This window comes from Scomber japonicus, chromosome 9 (assembly GCF_027409825.1).
Source record: "Scomber japonicus isolate fScoJap1 chromosome 9, fScoJap1.pri, whole genome shotgun sequence".
Classification (NCBI taxonomy): Eukaryota; Metazoa; Chordata; class Actinopteri; order Scombriformes; family Scombridae; genus Scomber; species Scomber japonicus.
The window spans coordinates 29,375,359-29,386,822 of NC_070586.1; the positions used below are offsets into that span (position 1 = coordinate 29,375,359).

Below are 11,464 nucleotides of genomic sequence, written 5' to 3' on the forward strand. Positions count from 1 at the left end.
GAGCAATAACAATGAGACAATACAAAGAAGCAAATACGCAACCAAATGAAACTGAGACTCGGACTGATCAAAGACCAGCAAGATAGATTGTCTACTCTGTGTGAGCTAGACAAGCCTGGCCCAGATGCATTTCATCACCAAGCCTGATATCAAGATGCTACATAGGGTTTGTAATTACTTCCCTGATATAATTTGTGTTCTCATCTTTGGCTTTGTGAATGCATCACTGCAGGGCCACATGTGCCACTGGTGAACCCTAGTGCAATCGGAAACAGATGCAATCGTTAATTATGCAGGCAAATGTCCACCGTTTAGCCAGTCTGATGGCCAGCCATCAGCAACGTGCTTATCGTACTTATGGAGCAGTTTAGGGAGTTGGGGAGACGTTCATGCCAACACTCCTGCCAGATGGCAGGCACCACAGCACTAAAAATGGATGTTAAAGTCATATTTGACACACAGATGAATGATTACGCTCCCTGGTTAAGGAGCTCACTGACACAGTGTCCTGCTGGTACAGAAGTGTATTTATTGTCACAATGTTGTCTTTACTTTAACTACAACCCATAGAACAAGACAAACTATGATGTGTCATTGCTGACTTGTTATAGATACTAAGAAGAAAACAAAATGAAAAATTCATACTTCATGCTCAACTTACTGAGCAAACACTAAAGGGATCAACTAATTGCCCTTCACGTGTGTTGTGTGATAATGGAGGTACAATACTTTGACTATGACCTTTATCAAACTCTCACTGAGAATGATAAGTTCATTTTGCTGGAACGGACAGGTGTGGCTTGTCTTTTTCTCAATCAACCTCAAATTTGAATGTCCCTTGACTCCAACCGTAGACATCAATAACAGGTTTATCATGCTGATGAGAGAGTATTAAGCAAAGCTTAATGGGACATTCAGACAGTGATAAAGCACACAGACAGCTGTTGAGGACTGGATGCACAGGGCTTGTTAATGTGCTGATAAGTTGGGGGAGGGTAGCACTGTGATACTCCTCTGTAAGTTAAAGGAACAGTGAGTGTATTACGTCATGTTTATTGGATGTAAAAAATGGAATTTAAGAGTATGTCTTTCAGTATATATTATGTGGATATAACTGCCCCTCACATGAGTTTAATCACTACAAAGCTTCCCAACAAGGTTGTCAATCTTCAACCCAAGTGACAGCAGCTGTGAAGGAGAGGAGAGGAGAGGAGAGGAGAGGAGAGGAGAGGAGAGGAGAGGAGAGGAGAGGAGAGGAGAGGAGAGGAGAGGAGAGGAGACATAGCTATCTGCTTTTTGTTCGGAATGGGGACTGAGTCAAGCAATTAAAGCAGCAATGATTAAAAGTGACAGGATGAAGAGGGGAAATCAGGATTTCTCTTTTGGCTTAATTGCTTCAGAAAAACTCTAAAGACAGAAAGAAAAAGAAACCAGCTAATTAATTCAAATACACGGTCTACCACTATAACATACATGAATGCACAGCTACAGATATAGCACAATTAAATGTCCAAACCAGACAGGATCATGCACACTCGCCTCGCCTTCATCTTTCTTTGAGGGTTTTTTTTTTTTTTTTTTTTTTTTGGCACATCAGAAAATAACAGCAAACCTGAGAGAACATTTATAAAAAACCTACTGCAGACTAAACTCTGAAACCTGAAGTGGAGTTCATCCATGTACAGCTGTCCGCTCAATCAATATTTACTTATTCCAGCATTCACAATTGATCTGACTAAGTGACTGTCTAAGTGAATGAATGTAGGCACAGGTGAAAGAGGAATAAATAATCCATGACTCCCTTCTTGACTGTCTCCTCACCTGCTCACTTCCACTGGAGCATGCATGAGCACACGTCAAGACAGAAGTAACTCAGAAATGATTTATTTTTCAGGAAGTATCGATTGTGCACCACAATGTTTCTCCATCTACCTGTAAAGTCTGTAACTAATGTTCAGAAACCAGCACAGTTTTGGATTGCTGCCTTCGAGGACTTTGTTGTTAAACCTGTTCTTATGTCAGGTCACCTTACCAGACATCACCCAATGTTACGACTGACACAGACCATAGCTTACACACAATGTGAAACCAAACCACACATGTAAGAAGGATTTATAACATGCTTTACTCATGATCCAAATGTACAAACAAACCAAGTGAACAACTGAAACAGATGTCACACTTCCCAACAGACAATTATTTACCAGCTTGGGGTAAAGCAGATAGTGTCTTGAATAATAGTAGGGGGGAAAGTCTCTAATCAATTTAGCATAAATCTTTACTTGTCTGTTCTGACAGATAACCTTAACAATAGTGATAACAAAAGGTGTTATGCTGTGAATAACAATGAAGACCAATCAGTTTGCATTACATAGTTGAGGCACTAATTTGAAGAAAATATGTATATACATAAGGAGACACAACATGCTTTTTATCATTTTCTGTTATAGTGTTTATGTTAATGTTTTTCAAGTCAAAAGCCAGGGCTAAACTGAAGAGCTGAATAAAGGGCCAGTATACGATACTTTTTTTTTTTTTTTAAACATGAAAATATATTTCAGGTGAGCCCCAGAATGAAAAGACCTGGAGATATGCATAATATGTCCTCTTTTGCACCTTTGCATGGCCTCCATTATTAAAGATGTCACGAATGCCTCCAGAAAGATAACTGTATTGCTCTAAGACCAATGTACGATAACCAGACATCCTGGATTGTCTAGGATTGTTCTTGTTTCAAGCTAGATGTCTCAAGTCTTGACAAATATATGTAAAACACTAAAATGTCTCAGTTTTCAAAATTCACCACCAAATGTCTGGGGTTTCATCACAATTCAATATAATATCATGCTTGTTTTCAGTGCCTTCATATTTATCATGTCCTCTCCTTAGTATACTGACAACCCTGTCAGTAACTAACTGATGGTTAGCTATTGTGGTGAAGAGAGAGTCGATCTTTTCCAAGGAGAGAGACAGGTCATTTAATATTGTGACATTTTAATCTTTCTAAACTTACAACCAGCTTGTGGCATCGTGTAGTGAAGATGTGAGTTAGTTATTTTTATGTTATAGCCTCTCCGTGTATGAACTCTACAAACACAGACAAAATTGCTTATTAAGAAAATAACTGGAACAGAAGATCAGAGAGTTTTTGAACAACAAACTGAACATTTATCCAAAGTGTTCTGAAACTGAAAGAGCCCACCACACTGGAAATATGAAATAGAAAAGCTGGAAAAGCAAGACCAATTGTAGTGAAATTGTTACGGTACAAAGTGAAAGAACTCATACCTGCCAAGGTGAGAGCTCGATTATGTAAATGAGGACCTGTCTGAATTGCTCAGGAAGAAGAGAGCAGATCTCATTCCAACAATGGAACAGGCATGGGAACAAAGAAATTATTATTAATAGACTACAGACTGGTGGGGCTGAGGTTGTTGAAACCTGCCAGACCATTATCGCATATATCTAAAGACCACCTAGCTCTAGTTTGTCTATTCAGTGCCAATTAAGCAAATGTTCTTGATATTATTTCTAAGGAGGGAAAAACTGCTCTTCACTGGGTGATACAAATCCATATTATATATATATATCCTTCATAGCCTGTATGTCCAGCTGTTACTTTGTTTGTATCCCCTAGGCCTGGTCTATCTGTGCTTTCCCTTTTGGTGTCTCCCAAACCCCATCATAAACTGACCGAAACGTGAATAATTTCAACCATCATGAAATCCTTCAATATTAAACATAGAGGGTACAAAAAATACCTTCTCTGTCTCTAACCATTTTATTTTGTAATTACATGCACCTCAGTAAGGATTTAGAAAGAGACATTCAGCATATATGGTGCACATCTAATTGATGAAACATACAAAGCTGGAGATAGAAAGGAAAACGGTAAGGTATTTTTTAAGACTCTTTCAAAATATTTGATACAGTTGATCACCATATTCCTCTTCAGAAACGTTCACATCTAGGAGTAAAAACAATACATAATTCTGGTGTTCCAGTTACCATGAAGATAGACAGTTTGTATCCTATAATTTCCAGCAATTCTCCTTTGTATTCTCCTTCTAAATTATATACTACATATCTAAAACAAAACAATCAATTCTCCATACTGAATTCTTACTCAGCCATTTATTTTGAACTTCATTGAAACTGCAGAGCCCTTTGAAGTGATGAAACTATTTCACTTCCAACTGGGTAATATTATTACCACCATGTAACCAGTCACATCACAGAAACTAGTCTTACCTGAGAGTGAAGTTAGTCAGCTGAGCAGAGCTGGCCATGAGTATGTAGAAGGTGGCAATGTCGGTCTTCTTCAGTGGTTTGGAGGATGTCCGAATGACTATGGCATTACCAAGCTTGAGTCTAGAGAGGGTTGCCATTCCTTTGGGCACCTGAAGGAGACGTACGCTGCCAATCCTCTGCATGGGAGTGACAGGAACATATTCAGCCTGCTGTTGTGAACTACCCCAGCGGCTTGCATCCAGAGAATTACACTTCCCATTGACTTTGGGCTGAGCCTGGTAATACAGCTCCACAGGGTTCCCAGTAGATGGGTCCTGCCTCTCCCTACTGGTGCCCTCTGAACCAGGAGCAAACCAGCCAGGCGCAGGAGCCAGCTCAGCCATGCAGGTTCCCCTCTCGCCTCCCAGTGCACAAGAACCCCTCACCTCCTGCGTTTGCCAGAAAGCATACACTGTCACACACGGTAGCTCATCTGCAGCTTCTTCCCCTCTGCCCCAGTCTCTCCCTGCTACATAGAAGAGCACCCGCACTTTGGGCTTGGAGGAGAAAACCCGCGGGGTCAGCACAAAGGCCTGGATTTTCCAATTAAAGGTGAAGACCTCGGGAGCATTGAAGAGCCGCACTGATTGGACCAGATCAAGAGGCACGAGCTGCTCTGTGGACATAGTGCCATAGCTTGCGCTGACAATTGGCTGGCGATTGACTCTTAAGATAACAAAGGACTGTGTGTGACTCTGCATGCTGGAGTTCCTCATGAAGTCCTGCCCGGCCTCCTTAAGGAAGAGGTAGTCAGCATCACGCACCTCATAGTTGACCGGCAAGAAGACAGGGAAAGGCACTGGGCTCTTACTGTCAGTCAGCTCTTTACTGCTCAGATCTGTAAGAAAACAGAAAATGACACTTAGGTTGTTACAGATCATGGGAATATATCCTAGTGTCATATATGCCAGCAATTTATCGTAAACTTGAAACAGAAACAGAGCTAAGGCACAGTTCTCTACTACATTTGAGAATAAAATGCTGTGAAAAATACCAGCAGTGTTCACCCGAGCACAAAAGTCAGCCAGGGCCAATTGATCAACTGAATGCAGCATCAAAATATTACACTAAAAGGCCTCTAAGCATAATCTTAAAATTCCTGTAACAGAGCAGGTGAAGTAATGTAAATTATTACAAGATTGTTTCCATTTCTGAGCCAGCAAGCAGGAATTAAAAACAGCAAATGCTCGCATGTAGCTGCATTTTAACTCTGAGGCATAGTTTAATAATATTCATGTTACAAAAAGAGAAAATAACTTACTTAAATAACTACTTAATGTATCATAGAATTAACTTTAAAAATAACATGTTAACTTCATTACTCTATGGTATCTGTCAAGAGGTTTAAAAATGAGGAATTTCCTTTATAAATAGTGCCTTTCATTGTATATTTCCATATTTCCTCTCCACTGCCCCAGTTTCATCTCTCACATGGCTGATCTGCTTTTTCTATATAGGGAGGAAAGGTGGGATCTGATATATCTGGCACAAGGTTGAAATCAACCATCAAAAAGTGGGATTAAAATGGCTTTTCAGATTGCCAGCAGGCTGTGAATACCCAGCAGATCCTCCTTTTTAAAAAAAAAAAAAAAAAAAGAAGAGTAGTGGAGCAGCATCACATGAAGTAAAGAGAATATTGCGCTAACTGTAACAGATATCCCTCTGATAAACTGCATATTATTCAGTAAGATATGCATTTATGTATTAGTCGCTTGTCGTACAGTAAACCACTACAATGATTGCAGGGATTACTGGCTCCACTGTTAAATACTGATCACACACAGCAGAGAATGACCTTTTTATACGCAACCAAAGTGAGTTAAAACAAACCGACAGCATAAATAGTCTCTGATCTGGTTTAAAAGCTTCATGGTGAGTGTTTGCCTCATTGGAAATGAGAGACAGAGGTCACCCGGCCGTGCTGTGTCCTCATTAAACATCCATTTTGATAGAATTATGAAGATTATGGCAGCTGACCTGAGTGTGCACAGTTTATCTCGTGGCTAATTGCCCTCCTTGGTGAATTAAGGACAAAAAAACACTGGTGTTTACCCTGGAGATTATAACAAAATGGATGAAGCCATACTAAACGTGGCATTTCATAGTGAACAGCTTCAGCAGCAACTCAAACACATCTTCATCACGCTGCATGGTTTATCAAACAATGGTGTGTAAGATGCATTTGTGAAATTATGACAAAAGATGTCAGATAGAGTGTCTGTCGCTTATTAATAATTATTATTTATCTAACGAGGACAGTTTGGAGCCTTTCTGTGTCAAAATCAGTCATCAAGTCGGTCATGGTTACTGACATTTGACAGGTCCATCTATCAAGGTCTCTTCTGCTTTTCATCTCCGCTCATATAACCCAGCAAAGAGCCTGTCATGATGGTCTGACTGTTCACACAGCAACAATTATACTGTTTGTGTCAGAGTCATGTCAACCAAGGAGTCCTTAGAGGAAGACAAAGGCATCTTTTACTCTCACAGACCTGAGTGTCAGTCATGTTCACTGTGTGGGCGACAAACTGCATGAAGGAGAGACTGAAGCTTAGCCGACCAGTGGCCACAGTGACAGATGTGCTGTTTAATACCAGAGCTGGCAGCAGCTCCAGCTGGAGTGAATATAAACTGGCTCACTGTCTCCAGGAGGGTGAGAGCACCGCCAATGTGGCAACAAAGTACTTCACATGCAAGCCCATCCCTTTAAAATCGAGTCTGGTGCATCATGTGTGTTCTTCTCATTATTTCACATGTTTTCTGTTTCATGAAGCTCAAAGAAGACCATTGCATAAGTCATATAGAGCACACAGCAAATTCGTGTGTTGTGAATATAGTAGCAGCCCTTGTTTGTTTCTGATACATGGCAGGCTAGCAATATAGCAGCATCCCTCCATACCAATATTATGAATATTTAACAAGTAACCAATGTAAGCAAAACTCTCTGGTACTTCTGTGGTCCTCTCATCATGATAAGAGTACTGCCTTCAACTGATAAACATGAGAGCAAATCCGCTGCACCAGCTGTTCCAGCCTCTCAAATCACTTCTTTTGAAGACCCTGAGCTTCTCTTCCTCCTTGGCTGAGTCAGAAAGCATCAGTGTTGCCATGCAGATGTTACAACCGCCTTTAAAAGCCACATCCCCAAGACTGCTCTCCTGTAGACTAAACAAGTTCAGTGCCTGACATTGTTGCTTTATTCTTTTTTATTCTCTGTGCATGCTTTCTAAGAGAGAGAGAGAGAGAAGAAAAATGAAATTCCCTTCATGCCAGGCTTAAAACATGTGTTGTCGATTAAATCTTTGTTGATTCCTCTCTGCTTTCAAATTAAAATGCTCCCTGTATGAAATTACATTTAAGAGTTGTTGGTTGTTTTTTTGTTGTTTTTTTTTTAACACACGATTTGAAACTAAAACTGCATTCGAGCAACCACAATAGCAGAAAATTAACTTCAGGTTTGGATCGCCTTTCCAAAATGCATGTGTGACTTTTTGAAATGGAGTTTTTGATGTGTGCATTATCCCTCAGTCATGCTGTGCTTTCAGTTTGGCCACTTGTATGAAACAAATACAGTCCAGTAATAGCTTTACTGTCTTATATTAAAATGGAAATGGAAAGCAATCATGGCACTTAAATCTGAAAAGTATAGTTCTGCTTTACGGTATATGTAAGTAACAACAAAGTTTACTGATAGAGCTTAAAGGTATACTTTGCATGATTTGTCAGTTGGTGTTTCTAAACACATCAACCAAAATTGGCCCCTTCACCCTGAGCAAGACAGAAAGAGAGAGCAAGGATGGTTGATCAAGTTAGCGAGTGAATGAAGAGAGAGAGCGAACGGCACTGGAGAGAACAAAGCTGTGAATCGGAGAAATAAAACATTATTTTATCATTGTTTCACAGCATTTCTGTTGTAAATAATAAAACAAATAAAGATGGCTACTCCTCTGCACACCTCTGTAAATTCCTGCTGCATTGCTGGATTTGGTGTGAATGCAGAGCTTCATCCTCTCCACTGTGGCCTCTCTGCTCTGCGTGTGTGTAGCTCAGCCACACCCTTGGTCAAGCAGACACACAGACCTGCAGCTCTTTATACATCCATGAGAGACGGAGAGCAGAGCGGAGCAGAGGAGAGGAGAGGAGAGGAGAGGGACAGGGACAGTGATGTAACCTGGTGGCTATGCTACGAGCCTCAACCTCACACTCTGTATGCTGTTATAGGGACTACACATCCACTACCCAAATGCTGAGACCCAGAAGTATCCTGAACATAGCAAAATAATAAGAAATAAGACAATACAGTCTCTGTGGATAAATACACTGCCACACACTTCTAGTGAGTCATAAGTTTATAGTGTCTATTGTCTACATTGTTTTGTTTTTTGTGTCCATTTTTATAGCATACCATTAAATTGTAGTGATTAATTATTAAATACAAAAAACGGTTATATCTAGAGCTGTATTATATTATTTCCACAAGACAAGTCAGATAACTTCTTGTCAGTCGGCTTGTCTTTTTGTTTTAGCAATATATCAATTGCAATCAATCTTTGTATTATTCTATTAAAATGCACAAAGCTTGAGTAACCATTGTGAATTCTGATGTGCAGTAATGACTTTTACCATATGTGCAAAACAGCTTGCAGAATTGAGTTGACTCCCAAAAGTATCACAGAAGACAACAATGAATGTCTGCATTTTAATCAGCCACTGAGAGATTATTGTGTCTCAAATGGTCTCTTTTATGCTTTTAAAATGCTTTTGAATAAATGTATATAGAAATATTTTTAATCACACATGTAGCATATGGGTCGATGCCACAATTAGAAAGCGTTGGCAATGGACCAAGTGCTAATAATGCTAATTAGTCACCTGTAGCAGATATAGTCTGTGTTTTTACCTCATGGCTGGCTGACCTTTACAGTCATCTATCTTTAGTATTTCATTGGACAGTAACAGTAAAGAGCCCCATTATATCTGACAGTTTGATGATGAATAGGTAATTTAATACAAAGATGTGAGTCTTTTGTGAGACACTTAACAATCATGTTGGGAGGTAATCAGCAGCTCTGTAGGTGGAAAGACAAGGTGTTGATATGCACATGATTTTGAAAAAGTTACAAATGGTGTTTTTTTTAAGCATCTATGAAAACTGTGGTTAATTATCACGGGACATCCACAAAATGAGAAAAACTTGCATCCAATATTGTCTGTCACAGGTGCCTAATTGGAATATTGGAGCTCCAATAAATGAAATGAAAACTCACAAGGTAAGCTACCATTAGCACAATGCATGCCATTTAGCCACCAATGCTGAAACTGTAGTTCAAAAACTTTTCTCTGGCAGTGTATATATTCTCTGAGATCAAAACAATTTCACTGATTTATTGTTGTGCCATGTACTGTAGAGTCATGACAGTGAATTATGTGCTGCCAAGCCGCAAAATAAGCCTGGTTATAACCACTTTCCAGGATAAAAAAGTCACTACAAGAGTTCTTATCAGTAAAATCTCCTTGTGTAGTCAAAGTTCACTTGACAGCATTACATCCCCATCTGCTTTAAGAAATGCTTTATACAAACATACAGGAATGATGTAGTACTGATCATATAGCGTGTAATACTCCGAGGGTCTGGGTAGCAAGAGGGTGGAGAAGATAAGGAGATAGAGTGAGAGGAGAGAGAGACTGAGAGAAGCTTAAGCTTGTGCTGTGATTGGTAGGGATTGCTATGTCCAATGAGACTCTAAAAGCTGCTTTAAAAAATCTGTTTTATCACAATTTCAATATCTTTTTATCCATATAAATCAGCCAGACTGCATTCCCTGCAAATAGCTGTCTATGAGGCAATTATAGGCTTTACAGTAAATGCCTTTGTGATTTCCTTTTTTTTCTTTTTTCATTATCAAAGTTGGGAATTTAGATGGCCTGCTTCTTGTTTGCTTTGGTGTGTGTGCGTGTGTGTGTGTGTGTGTGTGTGTGTGTGTGTGTGTGTGTGTGTGTGTGTGTGTGTGTGTGTGTGTGTGTGTGTGTGTGGAAATGGGGTGCTTCAGCTTTCTGACAGACATATACAGGAAAGTAATACTTCCCAGAGAAAAGTACTGATTAAATTTATTATCATTATTATTATTATATTAAGCAAGTTGTAATATAAACCCCCCAAGTCTTTCAATCCTCACCAATTTCATCCTAAATGTTTAATATCCCACTGGCTGCTGTGACACCCCTTTGATGCATGTAAGACACATATGCTCATGTTAAGCTCACTGGGATGCTGTATCACTGTGGAGCAAGATGTAAGTTTGTGGCACAAATGAGGACATTTATCTATTATTCAGTCTTATAGAGAAGGCTTACTGCAGGCATGGCATTTCTGGGAGAGAACCCACCTCCCCTCAGTAGCATGTGCACAAAAATGAACATAGTTAATTCTAATTGCTCATTTGTTTACCAACTGTTATCATTAAATACACTGCAGACACTATATGCATACTCAAACGGTGACAGTGAGGCTTCAGGTTAATTCATTGCCCTTTTGCATGCTGTAACTGGTCTCTGACAGGCATTTTTATTTCAAAAAAATCACAAACAACCGACTTATTACTCCAAGGCTACTTACCTTGTGTTAGAACTGCTATGATTGTAACAAATATTATCTGTAAGATCCTCCAGATCTGGCAGTAAAGGCTCATGTTGGCACCCGGCGTGGCTTGTTGTTCCAGACAAGTTCCCAGTGTCCGTTGTTTGCTCTTCTTTCAGCAGAGTATGGAGCGGATCGTTTCATCCATTTCTGCAGTTCGCACACTTAACATATTCACACCTGTTGGGGTAGAAGTTAGAGTGTAGTCCGTGTTGCAGGTGACCAGAACAGCGCATCGATATCTGTTCATCGGCAGGTTCACGGTTGTGCGTAAAAGTTGCGCGTAACGAGCCTGGGGATGGCTCCCCTGAAGACTTTGTGTACGGTCAGAAGACGTGGGAATCTCGAGCTCAAAAATGCGCGATGGTTAGAGTTCAGTTTCGATCAATATTATCCTCCTATGGGAATTATCTCAACAAGCCCTCCAGATTGAAGTGTCCCAGTCTGCCAAACGGCTGGGAATCTGTGGTGTTAAACGGCTGTTAGCAGATCACTGACTGTCTTGTGCGCAATCCTCAGGGCACTAAACTCATCATC

General features: G+C 40.0%; 1 protein-coding gene across 1 annotated transcript in view; it reads right to left on the reverse strand.

Moving 5' to 3' along the window:
* LOC128364708 (transmembrane protein 132D) overlaps positions 1-10,979 on the reverse strand; it is a 29,920-nt gene extending 18,941 nt beyond the window's left edge. Inside the window, exons 1-2 of the mRNA XM_053325300.1 lie at positions 10,907-10,979; positions 4,252-5,128 (exon numbers count right to left, since the gene is read on the reverse strand). Coding sequence (XP_053181275.1) covers positions 4,252-5,128; positions 10,907-10,979 — 950 coding nt within the window. The remainder of the gene's footprint in view (positions 1-4,251; positions 5,129-10,906) is intronic.
* Between the last annotated feature and the right edge of the window lie 485 nt (positions 10,980-11,464).